This window comes from Aphelocoma coerulescens, chromosome 10 (assembly GCF_041296385.1).
Source record: "Aphelocoma coerulescens isolate FSJ_1873_10779 chromosome 10, UR_Acoe_1.0, whole genome shotgun sequence".
Taxonomy (NCBI): Eukaryota; Metazoa; Chordata; class Aves; order Passeriformes; family Corvidae; genus Aphelocoma; species Aphelocoma coerulescens.
In genome coordinates this window covers 2191002-2210088 of record NC_091024.1, presented here as the reverse complement: position 1 = coordinate 2210088, position 19087 = coordinate 2191002, and the positions used below count along the sequence as shown (strand labels likewise).

At 41.4% G+C, this 19087-nt stretch overlaps 1 protein-coding gene across 10 annotated transcripts in view; it reads right to left on the bottom strand.

Annotated features, from left to right (window-relative positions):
- Window positions 1-5150: 5150 nt before the first annotated feature.
- The window catches only part of SEMA6D (semaphorin 6D), a 209694-nt gene continuing 195757 nt past the window's right edge, over window positions 5151-19087 (bottom strand). For 4 of the 10 annotated variants that reach the window (XM_069025708.1, XM_069025709.1, XM_069025707.1 and 1 more), the window contains 16 exons: window positions 18623-18683; window positions 18448-18510; window positions 18260-18361; window positions 17949-18039; window positions 17552-17671; window positions 17015-17103; window positions 16048-16265; window positions 15808-15939; window positions 15465-15620; window positions 15210-15383; window positions 14350-14490; window positions 14172-14249; window positions 13289-13380; window positions 12888-12944; window positions 10906-11073; window positions 5151-8843 (listed from right to left, as the gene is read on the bottom strand). In XM_069025708.1, the coding sequence (XP_068881809.1) occupies window positions 7540-8843; window positions 10906-11073; window positions 12888-12944; window positions 13289-13380; window positions 14172-14249; window positions 14350-14490; window positions 15210-15383; window positions 15465-15620; window positions 15808-15939; window positions 16048-16265; window positions 17015-17103; window positions 17552-17671; window positions 17949-18039; window positions 18260-18361; window positions 18448-18510; window positions 18623-18683 (3046 nt within the window). In that variant the 3' untranslated portion in view covers window positions 5151-7539. Of the gene's footprint in view, window positions 8844-10905; window positions 11074-12887; window positions 12945-13288; window positions 13381-14171; window positions 14250-14349; window positions 14491-15209; window positions 15384-15464; window positions 15621-15807; window positions 15940-16047; window positions 16266-17014; window positions 17104-17551; window positions 17672-17948; window positions 18040-18259; window positions 18362-18447; window positions 18511-18622; window positions 18684-19087 lie in introns of those variants that run through there. The other 6 variants (XM_069025706.1, XM_069025710.1, XM_069025711.1 and 3 more) reach the window with 6 other exon arrangements.

Sequence of the window (19087 nt, the reverse complement as noted above, 5' to 3'; positions counted from 1 at the left end):
CCATCAGAGTATGGGGAGTAATTCTACCTGGAGTTTTGTTCTTGTGGAAGAACAAATCCAGTCTTTCACCAAGTACTGCAGTTTAACTGAGGCAGCAGGAACTAGCAAGGAATGCTTGTAATATGGAACATATCATGTATAGCAAAATGTCATTTTCAAGTACTTTCTGAACTCTCGTCCCAGTAATGAAGCAGCTCTGAAATATCACGACTTTCTCAGTGTGTTGCACTCTGTATAACCTTGCCTTTGATCGTGATGTCATTTCAGATGAAAGGCTCGCATGGAGAACGGTGCGTTGTGCATTAGGATCGGCAGATATCCTCTGGGATCTGAACAGAGAAGGACTATTTGAGATGTGCACTCTATGCTTGTCAAAGAGAAGTAAGTGCTGCAATAAAAAGAGTAGTCAGATATCTAAACTCCCCTCAGCCTGGGTAGAAGGAAGACTTCACCTGCCTGCAAGAAGACCTGCTTAATCCGAAAGTTCTCCTAGAAAGGTTTTAAGGATGAAGAATCATTTTTACCGTCATTCAGTCCAGGGTCCTAACTCAGGTCAGTGATTTCCTGAATGTTTGAGTAGCTCTAGGTGGGCTCTAGGGAGGCTTGAAACAGATGATCTCCAGAGGTCCCTTCCAACCTCAATCATTCTGTGATTTTGTGATTTTGATATCTAGATGCCTGACTCGAGTGCTACCAGTAGAAGCGAAACAAACAATACACCTTGTTCTGCTTCTGTTGGCAGCAGGAGCCCTCCCAGCAGTCTCAATGATCTCTCTGGGTACCTTCACCTGGCTTTTCTCTTGTGCCTGGGAGCTCAGCATTTGGCACCTTATGTCCCATTTGAGTCCGATATAGGATGGGATTTTCTAGTGAATTTAAAAGCAGACTTACAACCACACACACTGCGGTCCAGGGATGGCAAGAGGACTCCACACACAAAATGTCAGCTGGCCCAAGCAAGCCTGTTCAGCTCCCATGGCAGTACCTGCTGGAAAGCTGTCCAACAACCAAAAAAGCAGGTCATTCCACAGAGGCATTTTTCCTACCTTGAAGCCTTGATCCCCTTGTCAAACACTCATGGCCAGAGATGATGTTGGGGGCTGCATCCTGTTACAGCAAATGTGCATCCCATTTTGCTTTGGCCTTGCTCACACCTCCCTAGCATTTGCTTTCTGGGGATGTCTGAGTGATTGAGGGTGAAGGCCTGGCCCCATGCAGCTCTGCCATCTCCCTCAGTGGAGTCAGTATTTCACCCGTGCTAGCAGTGACAGAGACTGAATGTTAGAGCTGCATGCACAAGCTTTCACAGAAATCAATTCTCACATGCAGCATTAATATTGGAAGTGCTTCTCTCTCACCTAATTGTTGGCCAGGCACAATAACCTGTGACTAATGGCCATTCATAGTTATACAGCACGGCCTGATCATAAAAATTTGCCATTAGGCTCTAACAAAAAAAAAATCTCAGGCTGTTAATTGACCGACATGTATTCCTGAGGAAATCAGAGTAATCATGGATATTCAGTGAACAGAAAAGGAAGGTGCAGCTAGCTTGTGCATTGCTTTTATGATTCATCTGCTCTGATCTGCTTTTGATTATTTTTTCCTCATGTGAGGCCAGTATTGTAAATCAAAGATTTGAGAAATAACCCTGTGCTTGAAGTGACCCAAATTAAAAGCCAATTGCCACCTTTCTTCTCTTACTAGGCAGCCGTGCATTTCTGTGCAGGAACAGACATATGTTCGAGGCTGTCAATTCTGCTGCAGAGGCAAATCAGTGAGCTCATGGGCTGCCTCTGCCAATGGTTAAGGTCAGCTACTGGAAAAAGTTACAAAACAGCTATTACAGCCAGGTATGATCCTGCAGAAGGGCCTTCATTGAGAACTGGTATTCTTTGCTCATTTTTGTGCAGTTCAGTGAGACTCTGCCCTGGAAAACAGCTTCTGATTCTCAAAACAAGGACAGCAAGATGTGTGCACGTCAGTTTGGGGGTTGGAATTTATTTTTTTGCCCATCCAAGTTTTTCTGTCATAGAATTCCTTTTATGTTGACAAATGGGGATCATTCCTGAAAATGGTCAGGACAGCTTGTCTGTGTGGTAGATTTTCTTCTCCTTCCCGACCTTTAAAGCATTACAGAGTGTGAGCAACACTTCCTGGCTGACATGAAGGGCAGAGGCACCAGTCTGGTAGTGAGGATGCAGTGCCACCATTGCAGCCCAAGGAATTCCCAACCCTTACCTAAACATGGGGACCCTCTGGCACCTCTGCTCTGGTCAGCAGCCTTCACTGTAGGACACAGACTGGGACTTAGTTACAATTTTAACGAGAAGAGCTCAGAAAAGTTATTAGTGACTGTAGGAGAAAAGCAAGTGAGGAGACCATAAATCAGGCCATTGGAGGAATTCAGAATGCACTAATAAAATCAGAGCTTCCAATAAATTTCATTTCAGGCAGAGTAGAAACAGTTTTTCAGTCGAGAGTTCAGGACAGATTATAATTTCAGATGTGTGTCAGGCCAGTGCAAGGTGCCTATGAAAATGTTTGCAAGCAGGCAGCAATGGCTGGGCCAGAGTCAGGCCCTCAAGCCAGCTGAACTTTAGTAGGGTTGAATAAAAAGGTGAGAATCTCTACTTCTCAGAGCAAAGCTGAATCTAATTAAATATTTAATGTGTTGTTTTTTTTTTTTTCTCCCAAATCCTTTGGTTTCTTGCTCTTTCATACTGTGATATGATGACATTTGAACAACAAATGCAGTCTTGGTACGTTGGTCTCCTGGTACTGCTTTTCATATGAAAAGCTTGCACATCCCAGCTGAAGTCCAGATGCTGCATTTATGAGGTATTTTGTCGTGATCAATTTTTAAAAAATATTTTTCCATGCCATGAAATTAACAGGCACCTGGGGAAATACCAACCAACTCTTCCCTATTCCTGCAAATACTAACCTTTCCCAGGTGGGAAGGTATTTCTCTTTCCCTTTATTTACCTGCAAGATGTCCTTGCTAGTGCTCAGAATCACAGAAAGAAGCATTAAGAAGGAAATGCTACAAACGGACCAGCTGCACTAAACCCACTGCATTCTGAGGAGCCATTTACTGCATAAACCCTGCATAATCTTCCCAGGGTCACAGAGTGAGTCATTAGCAAGACAGCACTAAGACAGAGGCAGCCTGATTTTTCTAACTACTCTGATTACTTTAAGACCCCAATTTAAAAAGCCATAGGTTTGTTCTGGCAGTGCAGTCATAGAGATAACTACTCATGGCTTTACAAATTGGTTTTCTTGCAATCATCTCACTAGCATGGGCCTGCAGCCCTTTGGTATTTTGTCTATGTTCTGTTCAAAAATATTTTTTTCTACAAAACCCAAAGCAAGCCAGAGCTGAGCAGGAGCCTCTCCTCTGCCCTCCTGTGCCCACAGCTGCCCTGCCCCACATCCCACAGCACTGGGACCTCCCCTTGCTGGGGTGACACTGCCCGCATCAAGCACCCTTCATGTGCTCCTTTATCAGCTGTGGCTTCAGATTGTTCTTCAAGAGACCTTAGGGTGCTTAAAATCAACTGACCCAGGAAAGCATTGGAGAACTGTTGTTTTCTTGCTAACCTTTTCCTTATTGCTGCAGTTCCCTTTCAGAATGGGGCTTCTGTAGGTGGCTGCTTTGGCATCTCCATTGGAGACAAGCCCTGTCCATAAGCAAAGGCAGAGTTTTCTTGTACTCATTTTTCTAACAAATTGTCAGTATTTATTTTCATGGACTTCTGTGGTATTTGCACACACCATGAAGCCCAGCAGAGCATGTTGGGAGAGACGATGGTCTGGCTACATCCATCCAGCCACCACATCACTGTGCTTAAGGGAAGGCTGGTTCAATACAGACCAAACCATGGAACTCCAGAAAACGGCTGCTTGACACGTTTTAGATAAAATGGAGACATTTTTCTGAACAAAAAATATCCCTGGATTTTGTTGCAGATGCACATTCACACATCACTAAAACAGCTATTTGTAATTTTCTCATGATGACCTTTAATGCCTGGCTCAAGATGACTCAGGTAGGTACAGCCCCTCCACAGAGAGAAACCTTCAGCCACATGGGCTGACACTTTGGTGTCAGAGGCACAGTTAATTTTAAACTGGAAAAGCAGCACATTATGAGAGCTGTATGTGTTTGATGCTTCATTTCATATATAAAGACATCCCATGAAATAAACCTCATACCAATAAAAAACCAGAAATTTTCTTTCGCACCAGAAAAATATATATTGAGCCATGATAGGTTTGGACCTATTTTTTTAAACATCGTATTTCTTCTTCCTTCAGAATTATTATTTTTTTTGTAAGATACAACTAGGTGCCATTGTAGTGTTATAACATGCAAAGTAATTTCAAATGATTAATACCTTGAGAGCATAATCTTGTAAAAATCGTTTTTATCCATTATCTAAAATCAACTTCTAATTAAAAGAATGTTATGTTTATTTTCTGATACTAAATTACCTTATTTTAAAATTGTGTGGGATGTTGGCACATACTAAATATACAGCAAATATTTTTCTGCTGGGCTTTAACTGTCCGCCTGAATTGTGAGTTTCAATTATTAAACATTAATAAGTATGTCCTGCTCTGTGAATCTGCAATTAATTTTGCCAGGAATCAGCTCTTGTTTTGTAATCTACATCGTAGAAGGAACACACCACCTTCTTTCAAAACTGTACTGTATTAGCACAGAATTGGTATTTTTAAAACTTTAATTAAAGAAAGGCTTGCAGGAACCAGAGCCCAGCTGAACCCTGGGTGGAGCTCCAGGGATCGCATTCAGTGCAGGGTGTTGGTGTTGTGTGGGCAGCCCTGGCTCTGTACTGAGCTCTGCTGCTGCACCTTGGTTACTCTGATGTTTTGTGTTTGCCTCAGGAGGCCAAAAGTCGCCGGCAGCCCCTGACTGTCCCCCAGGGACACACAGCTCAGCGAGGCTGAAGAGGACACGCGGGACCCCGGCGTGTGTCACCCCCACCCCCGCAGGCCCCGTAAGGCCGGGGAGCGGCCGCCGGCCCCGCGCCCTCCTCGGAGAGCTGCTGAAGGTGAGCTGAGCTTTGCCCCCGCGGAAATCCCACACCACACCTGCACTAATAATGGAACTGCACACTCGCTACATGGGAATATTTTATTTTGACTTTACATGCGGTGTTAAAAACCCAAAGAACGTATTATTTACACATCCACAATACAAGTTTACAAGATATCTATACATGTTAAAGTACTCTATAGTAATAGAGCAGCTTCATTTAAGGGTTACTTTTTTTATGCCGTACCATTAAAAAAGATACAATCTGCGTTTACCTTTGCACAAATGGATAAAGCATCTTTTATTATTAAATTAACAGAATAAGGACTAGGTTGAATGTTAGAAATTTCAACATAAATACTGAGAGAACTCACATTACCATCTACAAGGCAGCACAATGTTACAGGAGGTTATCAGGGTTCACATACATTTATCTTCCGGGTCACACAAGTCTGTATTAATATTTGTAAAGTGAATTCGGATCAGTTTGTGTCTTTTGACAACTGAGTACATTTTAATAGTTATTAATCTGTAGTGTTTTAGTTGCAAGACAGAAGTGTTTAGGAAGAAAGATCATTGATTTTTGGATCCAGAGGTCTCAGGAAATAAATGTTCCTTACAGCCTTACAAGAAAAAAAATGACTACTTCTATCCTTTATTCTTTGTTTTGTAACAGAGATCCAGTTTTAGTGACTAACCTTTTCTCCCCTTTGAACACATAAAATAAATCTCCACCATCTCTGAAACTCATTGCAGTTATTTGTCCCACTAATTCATGAATATTCCTCTACCATGGTTATTTCTATAGTTATGTTCAATAAACAATGGGGTAGTGTGTAGTTTGCAAGCTAAAATAGCCATCTGTGTTGAATATCAGCTGCAAGTGGATACTGTAAACCCTACTAAATAGCTTACACAACTTTAGCAGGTGTTCCATTACCCTAGAAACCTCATTTGATTTCACATTATAACTGTTTGATCCTTCAGAGAGCTGGAGTGGAATGTTTATCATGGTAAGGTGATTTAATGCTGCTGTCTTCTTGGATTGTAGGCTGCCTTTAGTTACCATTAATTATTCTTGTGTTTTATCTCTTTTTTGTTTGGGTGCTGTTGAGAGGTTTTACAACTGGCACTCGGGAGATATGTGCTATAGTGGGAACACTTGACAGATTAAATTTTTTTTTTTTTTTAGTACTTTTATCATTTGCATGAATAAGGCACAAAATGCACAGATTCAGGTAAACTCACACATAATATTTACAGAATATTGTCATTACCTGCATGACTTTGGAAAAAAACAAACCTTACTTTACACAACAAAAACAAATCGATTGCACTACTGTTGAGTTTTCACAGACTGCTTCTGCCAGGCCAATTAATGGTTCTCCTTTTTTATTGACAAGAGTCTATCAGTGTGTAGGGCGTTATTAAATGCAACAAAAACTTGACCTTCTCCAGTTACACAGGCATTTGCCAAGTGAACTGACTATTAGCTGCCCTCAGCGAGAAGTACAGGGGCTCAAGTTCACAGTGGCCAGGTATTGGATGGAGGCACTGTGGAAACACAGTAAAACTCCCCCGTTCCAGCCCAAAACACCAGATTTGAAATGCACAGCTCTGAATCAATAGCAGCATAACAGAGTTATGAAGAATGAAACGTGTCTGCACTCTTTGACTGGGTGACTGTTTCATCCAGGCGTTGCCCTCAGAAGGCTGTCAGAGATGCGCAGTTCATCCTTAGCTGGCTCCGAGCTGAGCCCAGCGGGCTGCAGAAGGCAGAGTCATCTGTTTGTTCAGTCATGCTCAATGTAAACAATTCCATAGCATAAAAGATGCAATGGGAATCTAAGTACATCCTAGTGTGTACAGTACACACACACATCCACACGCACGCACAGCTTTATCTGTGGCAAAAACAAAATGCCACACACATGGAGAGAAAAAAATAATAATGCTACAGTTGGGCCAGAGACTTAATTCCAGCAAATTGATTATTAACCCAGCTATTGATTGAGACATTACCATTTTCTGACATTTGTGCAAGAGGCAAGGTGAATGCATACATAGTAAAATGTTCACATTTAATGGGAATGACCACACTTAATGGCAGTCTAAAATGGAACCCATTTTTCAAGTATTTGCTTACTGTTTTTTTCCCAACAACTGTTGTTTAGCTATTTAGAACAGTAACGTAGCCCCCACCCCGTTGTGCTACATGTCTCCTTAGCTCCAAACAAAAGAAATGTAATGACCAGCACTTTCCTTTGTTTTTTTTTGTGTTTGCTCATAGCAAGGACATGAAGTCTTGCTACAGCTCTACGTGGCAAGACACAGATGTTGCTCAAGTAAAGACAGTTTCTTTGGCCACTTTGTTCTCCTTAGTAACAAGCAGGTCTCTGTCTTATGTGTCTACCACAACATCATCTCACAACCTGTACAGGTCAATGCCACACTCATTTTAGCACAGACATGTCCTAGTAGCTGTATTTGTTCAGTGGTCTGACTGATGTCGTCTGCGGGACGAATGAGGGTTTTGGTGGCACGTCGGGTTTTAGGGAGGGTGTCCTCTTTATTCCTGTGCGAGGCAGGGTGCCGTTGCTCGTGTAGCTGCTTTGCCTGGACAAGGAAGGCTGGAGGTGAACGCTGACAGGCGTCCCTTGCATGTAGTCCATCTTTGTGCCTGCCGTGGGAGCCATGTACCCCCCACGATTAATACTTGGCTGTCTGGATAACAAAACACCATTTGGTGAGTTTAAGTTTTTAGGAAGGGCAGATATTGAGTGCCTCTGTGAAGAATTTTTGTGATAACCCCTCTGCCTTTCCAAAGAGGTCATTGGTACTGCAGGAGTGGTGGGAACGTCCACTCGTTTTGTGGGACTGTTTCTCGGAAGAGTCGATGGTGGAGAGTATAAAGACGCCTCCCTGTTGGGAACCTTAGGTGGGATCTCAGACATATTGCCCATTGGATCCAGCATTAAAGTCTGGTGGGCCACTTGAATATCTCCCATAATTGCTTTGGGATTATTAGTAGTTTCATTTAAGTGTTTCAGAAAATCATTCAGGGTGTTCCTGGAATCAACAGATCTCCTGTGGTCTCTTTTGCTGGATGATTTTGTAAGTGGATGATCAATATGCTGCACCTTTTTGTCTGCCTTGTGCGCATTAGAATTTGAGAAAGATGTGTTGTAGTCATGGGTAGCATTGGGAAGAACAATAGCACTAGGAATATGTCCATGACTTAGAGGAGAGTGGGGTGGAGGACTGGAAGGAAAAAACTGAGGGCTTTTTAGTGGGGTTTCCTTTCGTGAAGCATTGAGGTTACCATGCGCTTTGTCTGACTGACTTTTCATAGCCTGCAGAGTCTTTTGTTGAAGAACGGGTGTGGATTCAGGAGTTGGAAGTGCAGCTAATTCTGGAGGCTGTCCCCTGTGGTCCATCATCATGGACTTGGTATCACCGTTTGGAGGCAACTCCTTCCTGCTGGTCAGCAGGTTTGTGTACAGTTTGGGTGAATCAATGTTCTGCTGATATTCCTTGACAGGACTGTCAAACAGCCCGTTCAGTTTGGCAAAGCTCCCGCTGGAGTCAGTGCAGGACTGAGCCGATTCCGCGTCTTTGTGTATTTTCCTGGATTTCCGCACAAAGATATCCCGGTAACAGTAAACGGCCACTCCCGCAATAAAGGCTCCCAGGACAAAAGCAGCAAAGACACAAGTGATTAGGACATTCATATGTACCATTTGGCTGGACTCTCCTGATTGCACTTCCCACCTCACACCTGCAAAAGACAGGCAGGATATCATAAATCTACAGGTATTTCATACTGACACATTTCAGAAGGCAGCAGCCTTCCTCAGGGAAGTGTTTACTAAGTGTTTGTAAGTGCTCTGGCTGTGGTATTGGTGTAACTCGGTAGGATCCTGCAATCTACACCACTGGTGAGTGCAAATAATTTTATAAAAATTAATTATGAAATGACTGTATGTACACTGCCAAGGCTAAATGAAGACTGTCCATTTTCTCTGATAATGAGGAAAGCTTGTCGCAGCTTCTCTCCTTATATTTTGTTTAGCCTGTCCCCAAATTTCCTTTAAGGCTCACAAATAGGGGCCTTATGTTATTAACATTAATGATTTCTGCTAGAAAATTGAGGTTAGAAGGTCCTACTGGGCCAGACAGCAATTAATAACTCATGGATGGATTTCTCTCTCTCTTTCCTGCCCCACTCATAAATCAGTATCAAAGGAGAGACAGGATTCTGCAAATGTTGTGTAAAAATGTGTAACATATATACTGCATTTTCATAGCCATGCTAATGTAATACGGTGGGAAACTTGTGAACTACTCCCCTCCCAGGCTGCTAGCCCTGAAGTGGCACACCTGCACTTACTGTACATGTCCAAGTTTGAAGATAATGTGATTCTCTTAGAGCACTGATTTTTTTTATTTTATTTTTACCAATAACAAACATAAATACTTGCATAACATTATAAAACCGACTTAGGTTAAGTTATTAGAGAATGTTAAAATTTAGAAACTTTTAGCTTAGACCAAGAAATTGAATATTTGATTAATTTTTTTCTGGGTATTAACAAGCTACCTTTGGTTTTGTTTAGATTTTTTAAAGCAACCACAGACATCTTGCAGCTAAGATAATGTTAGTTTTTAATGAAAGTAATTCTGTTGCTATCCCAAGAGATGTTAAATGAAAGAGCAAGAGGGAAGGAACAGAGCCACTTTTTGTTAGAGGCAAGGCCTTTGAATATTGTTAATGTTCAGGGTTACAGGTTTTAATGGCACTGTGCAGAAGCAGAAGGAAAACATGAGTAAAGTTCACTAAGCTATGACACAAAATGTGATTTAGAACCAGGAGCAAATGATAATAAAAACTTAAAACAAAATGAAAAATAACTGCAACAAATTAAAATGACAAATGCACGGCCATAATGGCTGATAGGAAACCTGATATGTTTTGGTGAATGGTAATAAAACACAAATGGTTTTTGGCTGGTGAGATTTTTCAGTAAATACAGAATTGTGCAAACATGTCTGTCACCTTGCTGTGCTGTGCACTGACAGAGACTTGAGTTAAATTTTGGTTATGGGATTCTGTGGTTGGCTGCAATAGTCCTATTGAATTAAAGTCTAAGATGCCATAAGAGCCTAATCAAAGGTTCACTTAGCTGAAAGAATGGCTACAGAAAGACGAACTAGAGGCAGAAGAGATTTCTTGTGTGTTCAGCTTAAAACCTCTGCATGTCTCAGTATGTACTGAGATCATCTCTAAAATGATGCTCATATCCAGAGGATAAAAATTCAGCATATTCTTAATCTGACCCTTTTTCTTCAAAAACATGTTCCAGACAAGCAGAGTTTGGGATATGCCCCATTTAACACATGGAGCTCTGCTTTGTGTTCTGTTTTGCCACCACCTCCAACCCAAATAAAAAAAAAAAACAAAACAGAAGCAACCATTCATATGAGGACTAACAGATAAGCCAAACTAGACCGGATTGAAAACAATGAACAGAGGTGCAGATAGGTCTTAAAGGTAATTTTTTTAATGTATCCAGAACTGCCATTGATTTCAATGGGAGTTTTGGAACACTCCAGGATTAAAAGGCTGAGCTTATTACCTGTGCTTCCCATTATAAGCTCTAAGCAGCACTTTGTCCACGGGATAAGTAGGTATGAAAAACATGATTGCACTGTCTGCATATTCAAGGGAAATGGGTGTAAAATAGAGCCCAACAATCATGGCTGTTACACTTAAGCCTTAGACAATGCTGAGACTATCAGGTTTCCATTCAGCTGCAATGTATTCCCTGGTAAGGCCTTACCCTTTGGGACACCTGATAATGGATCAGAATAATCAGAAGTGTTTGGGTCATCTTGAACTACAAATTTCCGAGAGCCAGTCACTTTAGGTTTCCAGGAACCAATCACTTTAGGTGATATAACTGGGATACTTGCCATTGTGGTAATGGAAGCTGAGGAGAACTCCATGTCTGTGGTGGCAAACAAATTTTTATTAATGTGTTTCATGGCACATCTAAGCTACAGCTGGACATAGTATTTTATGGGAGTTACATATCAGAGCAAAATGTGACCCCCCCCTACACTCTGCAGAAGTACAGGTGGCTGATTAAAATCAATTACTTCAAAACTGTAAGTATGAAAAAAGTACATTTACACATCAACAGCTGCTAGCCAAAAAGCCAGAGAAGTCAAACATGAAAGCAGTGCAAAAGTTAAAGTAAGCAACTGTGGGGGTGAAAAGCACAGCTTAGTCTACTTAATTGCTATATTCTTCACTGGAGACAACATACTTGGCTGCCTTTTAAACATCAAAAAAAAAAAAAGAAGTTACTTGGAACGATACACACTCATGACAGGTTATGCCTGAGAAACCAGATCAGCTCCATTAGTGCTATTATGGTATACCAGGAACTGCTGAATGAGCCATTTCTGCAGGTGGGGATAAAAGGAATGTTTTTAACCCCTATTTTGTAATGGTTCCTAAGGAACAATCCTGCAGAGATTCTGGCTCCTCTGTAGTACAGTTGCTGAACAGACCCACCACAGCCTACGTGAAAATGCACAGAGGAGGAAACTCATCAAATTGGGTTTACAATTCACAGTCTCATTTGCACCCTGGAGTATTTTGTGTTCGCTGTCCCAGTAGGTTTAGGCATGAAGGGCTATGGCTTGAGATGAGACTTGAGAAATGTACTTCAAAAGCACACTCATTCAGGACTTGAAAATATGGTTAAGTTGTATCTGTGTCATAAAATATCACTTTGAAAATTCAGTTGATAAACACTCATGAAGCCAGGCAACATTTCTATGTGACAGTTTTGGTTTGTTTCCTTAAGTGAGTCTCTAACTTGCATTATGGGTAGGTACATAGGTCTGGAAAATATTTGTCTCAAACATTACTTCTTGTCAAGTTACAGAAGTGCAAATGTCAGAAACCAAACCACAAATAGTGTTCTTGTTGCACTCTTACAAATTTAACATACAAATAGACTATTTTCCTGTTTGTCAGTCAGAAATGTGCCCTTGGTTTGAAAGCAAAGACCCAAGTTCCAAAAGTAAAGACTGGAAAGTAAGGGCTGAGTCTTGCTCCTGTTGAAGTCAACACAGTTTCTGCTCTTGAGTTCAACAGAGGAGCACTGGGTGTCCCTGAACACCAGGGGCTGGGGGTGAACACATTATTAGAAAAATCACTGGAGGAGAAAAGGATGCAAAACTCCATCTGACAACAATGCACAACGTTTATCTAAGCCACTTTTGTCTACACAATTTCTCATTCAGCTACACAGTTTGTGATGTTAAATTTTTTTCCATTAGCACAAACTACTTAAAGCATTTCAAAAATAACGAAATACACATTTCAGAAAATGTGTATTTGTGCAAAAAGCTTGCTGGGAAAGAAGGAAAAGAGAAAAGGAGAGGTAAGGAGGAAGATGATGAAGTTCTGCCATTCATCTACTAGAGATGACCAAGAGGGGCATTCACAAACGCATGGCTGGGATCAAGAGTAAAGCTTAGTGGACTTCGTGCAGTGAAGATGTCATCTATGTTAATCAGGCTCTTTAATAAAAGATGTCTCAATAAATAATGAGCTGTTAACATGCGGCTACACAGGGTGAAGTGCTGAGTGAGAAGAGTCTGACTATCTTTACCATCAGTGGGAACATGAGTAAAAGCACAAAAATGGAGGATTGCCAACTGTGCAAAAGGAAGGAAAAAAGGGCTGAAAATGCTGAACTGAAGGAAAGTAAAGGTCATTAATTCAAAAAAATTAAAAAAAACTAACCAGATGTTGGGTCGCCAAATATTTTGTAATCTGGTGTAGCTGTAGTAGGCAAAATTTCTAAAAGAATTAAAGGAACAAGTAATCAGTAAAAAGTAACGAAAAGAAAGCAAAAGATCTCAAACCTGAGTAATGGAAAATAAAAACTAAAATATCACTGGTTACAAAAAATAAATTCTTCAATACTTTGCTGTAGACCCCAAATAGCTGTAAACTGGTGAAGGAAAGACAAAAACTCTGCCACCCAGGCCTAAAAAGCTCAGCTTTGTGAACATTCACAGTAACACCAGGTGATGTGTTCATCATGTTACTGAAAAGCTCATCAGAAATTTAACATCCACAGTGAGGTGTGGCCACAGACTATGGTGAGACATTCCAAAGGAGCAGCTGTGACTGTGCCTTACCATGGCAGTCCCCAAGCTGCGCCGTGTTGCCATATTCGACATCTTGTACGTATCCTCCAGTGCTGTGGTTGTATGAAACAAACAAAGAGAACCTGCAATTAACAGTATTAGTAAGGATACAAATGGAGATTTTTTTTTTTTTCTGGAAGCAGCAAATGGAAACATCTACAACAGCCAGGGTATGGCCCAAAGGATTGTACAAAATGTACAGGAGAGCCAGGCTTTAAAACTCTCTGTGTGTGCCAATGTCAGGAAATAGAAGAAAAAAAAAATCCCTTTTTTTAGGCAGCTACATCATGTCTTCTCCATCGGGCATGCTCTTGGGTTTAGATACAACCATCCAATTATACCAGTTAAAGTTTGCACTGGCCTGCTACAAAGGCCTCTTTTTAAGATACAGCTGCTAGTGCACCATATATTACAGACTTGATTTGTGCAAAATGCTTTTGGTATGCATATACAGCACCCCAGCTCCAGTGCAGAGGCACAACCTTGCTCTTCCCACTGTGAATCCTGTGCTTTCATATTTGCAAACCCCTGTGCCCTGACCATGAGCATGCCTGGGAGGGGATACTGTCTGCTGTCCTCTCGGAGCTGCTCAGGTTTGCATGCTGCAATCGCTTGCCTTCCTGCTTCCAACTGCTCTTCCTACAGGTCTGCCTGTCCTCCTACACATGTAAAACTCCTACTGAAAGCAAGTCTTCACCCAGAGGTTGCAGAATTTAGCATTCTGTTCTCTTACATATACAGTGCACTGAAAAAAACAGTTTTAAAAACATAGAGATTTAGTAACTGTGTGCAAGGGAAGTGGCACAGGCATGAGCTCGTGGGGTCTGTAAAGCATAGTCAGAGATGCTGGGCTAACGAGAAAAGGAGTACTTACAGCATGCCTGGTGTCACTCTTCCACACGCCTCATGGTCTAACCAGCCACAGTACGGGTCCCGTGAAGCAATACATGCCCTTGCAAGAGAAAAACCCCAAAAAATCATGCATTTTTAACTTCCTTCCTAAGAAATGCCGGTGCCCTTGCTTTAAGGGGAGTTCAGGAACGGAGCCGTACTTTTTACATGACCCGTGGCGCTCACAGCGACTCAGGGGAATTCTAACGACGCAGCTGGAGAACGCCACGAACAGAGCATGGTGGTCTCTGTCCAGCTGCAGGGAAATGACTCTTCTGTCCTCCTCGCTCTCTGCATTGCACCTGGGCAGCAAAAACAAGGGCAGGCCACTGCTTTAGTGACTGTAGTACTTTGTGCAGTAAACATTTTATTTATTGTCTCTGTAGCTACTGAACAGAAATTTTTCACATACATAAATGTAACCTACTACTCTTTGCTGAGACATTGCTAAACAAACTTCTGAGTTATCAAATGGCGGCTTCTGGCTCCTGCTAACAGCTGGGTGAGAAGTTTGCTGAACTATGTAGAAAAAAAAAATTCCAAATCTATTTTCTTTGTTCTCTCAGTCACCATAAATACTGTGAGAGAGCAGAAGAGGAGTCTTGTATTGGATGCCTGCAGAGTCTAATTGGAATGCTTCCACTCCCAAATTCTTTGTGCCAAAAAATAAACAAGTTTAAAATGATCAGATATAGGTTATACACTATTGGCCACTCTTGAGCAACCCTCAAGATAAGCACAGATCATTTCTTTTTAACATCAGCAAACACTTCTGACGTTTCAAAAGTATTTGCAGGAGAATTAGACTGTGTCACTGACGTCACTGGAGTGGAATTAGGTTGTTCATTCAACCCATGCAAAATGGCAAGTGACCAAATATTTTCGGGTTATTCAACATGAGGAACACGATGAAATGACAAACAAGTGGTGATGTTGGTGATAATGAGCTGGTGTACCATAATCTTTTTTAGCTAGGTACCGAGGACTAGATGAAGAGCTTAGCTGTTCTGGTAATACTTACTTTGCATGATTATATGCTTCAATCTCTTCCAGTAATATGCTGTCATTCAAAGAAAAAGGCCTGGTCTTTGCCAAGATTTTAAGTACTACTCCTGCTTCAGAGCCAACAAATATGACTGTGTAGTTCTGGTAGGGTCCAGCGGCGTGGTCTACAGCAATTGCTGTCAGTCTGTATCTAGCGAGACCAAAAGGCAAATCATTAACAGCAAGTTTTCTTCTTTTCCTTTTCACAGATGTTACTTTTGAACTGTCATACCTGACACGTGTTTTGGTAAACCAGGGCTCCTCAGTGACTGAGGGAACAGCTGAGTCCATCAAAGGATGAGATTTGATGAAGGAGAGCGTTTCGTCTGGGAAATCAATGGAGGTTTTGTAAGCCTCTGCTAGGCCGTGTTTTGCACAGCAGCCAGGTCTGAAATGAGAACAACATTGTTTTCCTCTTGATATTTTAGTTAAGGCAGCCAGTTAATGAGCATCCTTATGGCTGAAGTGTCAAGATCTGCTTTGGGTTTTACCCAACAAGGCACTTGAGAGTGCAGCTGATTTAAGGCAGCTCTTTAAAGGACAATGTTATGACATCATGAGTAAGAACCTTTTACCTTGGCTTTGGTACTTTGTCTTCAGGTACAGCTGTCCAAACAGAGTCAGGAGTCTTTTGTTCTTTAAATCTCCCTTTGAAGACTTTCTCGATGTCATCCATGCTGAAAGCACACACTGCTGAACCAGGGATGCTGTAAAATTCGAAAAATAGTTTCAAGAACTCAGATTACAATGGCACTCATCTCAGTGTAAGAGAGAACCAGAGATCTGCCTTTGATGAAAGGTTGCTCATCTCTCACCTGTTGAGCTGTGTGGTGAATACACCGACAACGGTGGGCACTCCATTGATTTCTATTATATCTGTGATGGACTGCAGAACATCAAAGTAGAAGAATGAATCCCCAGGAACTGAGCAGTTGAGCCGAGCTTTCAGAAAGGATGTCCAGTGTTTCTCCAGGACCCTTTGGGAGCCCCCCATGTCATTTTTGCAGATGCGTGCCACACGGGAATACACAGCCTGTGAAAGGCAAAAAAGAAACAAAGAGGGAGAGAGGCTTGAGAGATGCAAGGGAAACAGTGTTTGTTTCTGAGCTCTTAATAAAACACCAAGATAATGTTGTTAACAGGAAGCTGCCATTTATCTGCACAGAGAAGATGAAAGCAAATGGTGTTCAGCTCGTAGTGCACAGGCATCTTAATGTATCACCAAGCAAATGCATCTCCACAGTTTGCTCCCACCCTTTTTGCCTTCAAAATCATGTTGTTAGTGAGATTTAAAGACTTTAATTACCCATGTGTAAGGGATTTAATAATTTATTGTAGAATATCCTTCCATGGTGAGGCATGAATGTTATACTCTGTACTGGCATGACTGAATTATTCAATATCCAGGGACATTAGAGAAACGTCTTTGAAACTCTCCTTTTGTGTTGTTTTCTTTTGTTTCTTTAATAAGCATGAAAACACCCTCAGCTTTTCCATTACTTGCCACAAGAGTTAAGGCAACAGCAGCACTAAGGCAACAGCACATTGAAAGATACCTGTAGTGAGCTCAGTAACAGCGAGGCCTGGAGAACAGAAACAGCTTTTTGGTTGAACAATGCACTGCTCTAGTTCTCTTTTTCTCCACTCCCTGTAAATTATGATGGGAAAACTGTGCAAGCTTTCTCCTAGTACCTCCTTCGTAGTATGAACTGTGCTAGTTTCTGATGCTGTTTTGGGATGAGCTCTTTCTGCTATGACTCAACACTCGCTGACGGTACCGACCTTGCCTAAAGTGTTGTGCTCGACAGCAATTTCTCGGAAGAAGAAATAAACGTAGTTCCCATATTCTATGGCATGGAGGAAGTGTGGCTCTGTAAGAAAGAGCAAGGAGAAGTTACTTCAAAGAACTGCTCAGTGGGTACATGACACTGTGAGAGTTGGCAGCTCCTCCCCAGGTCCATACCAGCCAATGTGAGCTCCAGTCTTCCAGATACTTTAGGATGTCCAAATACAGGTGCACTGGAGTTTAAATGGAGTCTTTGGCATTGGCTAATGGACTGTAAAAAGGCCCCACAGAAACTGTACTTCAGCTAAGGTATTTTGTTACTGCAAATTCATTCCTTGAAGCATTTAACAAAAATGTCGTCTGGTTTTTTTGGGCATTATGCAGCTTTTTAAGTGTAATTATACTATTCCAAAAGCCTCATACATGCTGACAGTGTAGCATATGTGTAAACCAGGCTGGCTGTGAATCACCTGACCTTCTGTGCCACTGAAATTGCATTTGCCATATGTATGGGAAAATACTTCCCAAATTACCTTTTATCCATTTGGAATCATACTTTATTGTTCTTAAGGCAGATCCATCCCCCATGCTGCGATAAATAACAGCATCACTTGCCAGGAAATCTGCTACTGTTGCTGAATACAATTTTCCATCTAAAACAGAAGTTGAAAACATGGTATTAAGAGGCCTTTTAATAATCTAGAGAATTCTGACTAGCCTGTATTTTCCCCATTTCTTCACTGTCACACTTCCCCAGATTGCTGTAACCTATTTATTAACAGGTCAGCTTCTAATCCCTTGGAGGCCCTTTAAAAAATTTAAGAGCAGGGGCACCATGACACCTTTAGCTTTCCTGTGCTTGCTTTAAAAGCTCTGTGTCTCCTTTGGTGTCATTAATCATTTAGACTCATTACAAGTAAAAGTTCTTACCAGCAAAGAGGGCGACATTGGTTTGTCTGGCATCAAATGGGCATCTTGCCAAACCACTGATTTCCTCCCCATCATACTCTAATGTATTCAACTAGAGAAGAAAAATAAATGGGTGATAGTGTCATTTCTATTTTGTGCACTGGCACAAAAGCATAACATTGTCTTTCCACAAAACTTAATTCAGCACATTGGCTTCTGTCTGTTTTTATTTCACCTTGAAGCACTCTCCAGTCACACTGGATGTATTTGCTATGGCATAACCAGTGCAAGCAAAACCAGTAACAGATTAGTGGCATGTTCAATACTCTTACCCGATAGTATCTGCACATGGGGTTAAATGCATTTGTTCCACAGACAAACACCATCTCATCATTTCTTGGAACAAAGACTTTAATGAAGTTATGGCATTCATCCTGAAAAGAGAATAAGATGTATTAATCACAACCTCCATGTGTATAATAAATACTAGTGCCATTTTTCTGTAATGTGCTAAACTTACTTTATGTTTGCCTTTCATAGCACAGTTCTCTCTGTCCTGCTGCTTTGATCTCCATGTTAATTTCTGTCAAAGCAGACCAGAAAGGAACATTTGAATTCCTTGCCACAGAAAATTCTTTAAAAAACCATTAAAACCAAAGGACACACCTCTCCCTTTCCAGCATGCATCTACTCACCTTGCTTGGGGTAACTTCTGATTTTGGAACTTCATTTAAGTTTACAGTATAAACCTGGTCCCTGTTTGCAGAGTAAAAAGAGAACAGTAAATTCATTAATTCTGTGCTCTTTTATTTGGTAAGCTAAATCTAATTTCAGAATGTTGTGTTAGACCAGCACCTTCTATGAAAGGCTTAGGGATTTTCTGTGTTTAATGCAAATGGGAGAAGGTTGTTCATGTGCAACATGAGGTGGTTTTAATTTTTATTGGTGTGGTCCTGAGAGAGCACCTGCAGTGTCCAGCAGTCCATCCCTGTCTGCCCATTCTGCTGAGGACTAACCTGGGCTGTAAATATGCAAGGGTGTTATCCTCACTTCCTACAGCCCTGACATGTCAGTCCAAGTTTAAAATGATCAGGAGAGGTTTTTATCAGACAGGGCAGTAATACAGAAGAGGGAAAAGAGCATTTGATCATTGGTTTTAG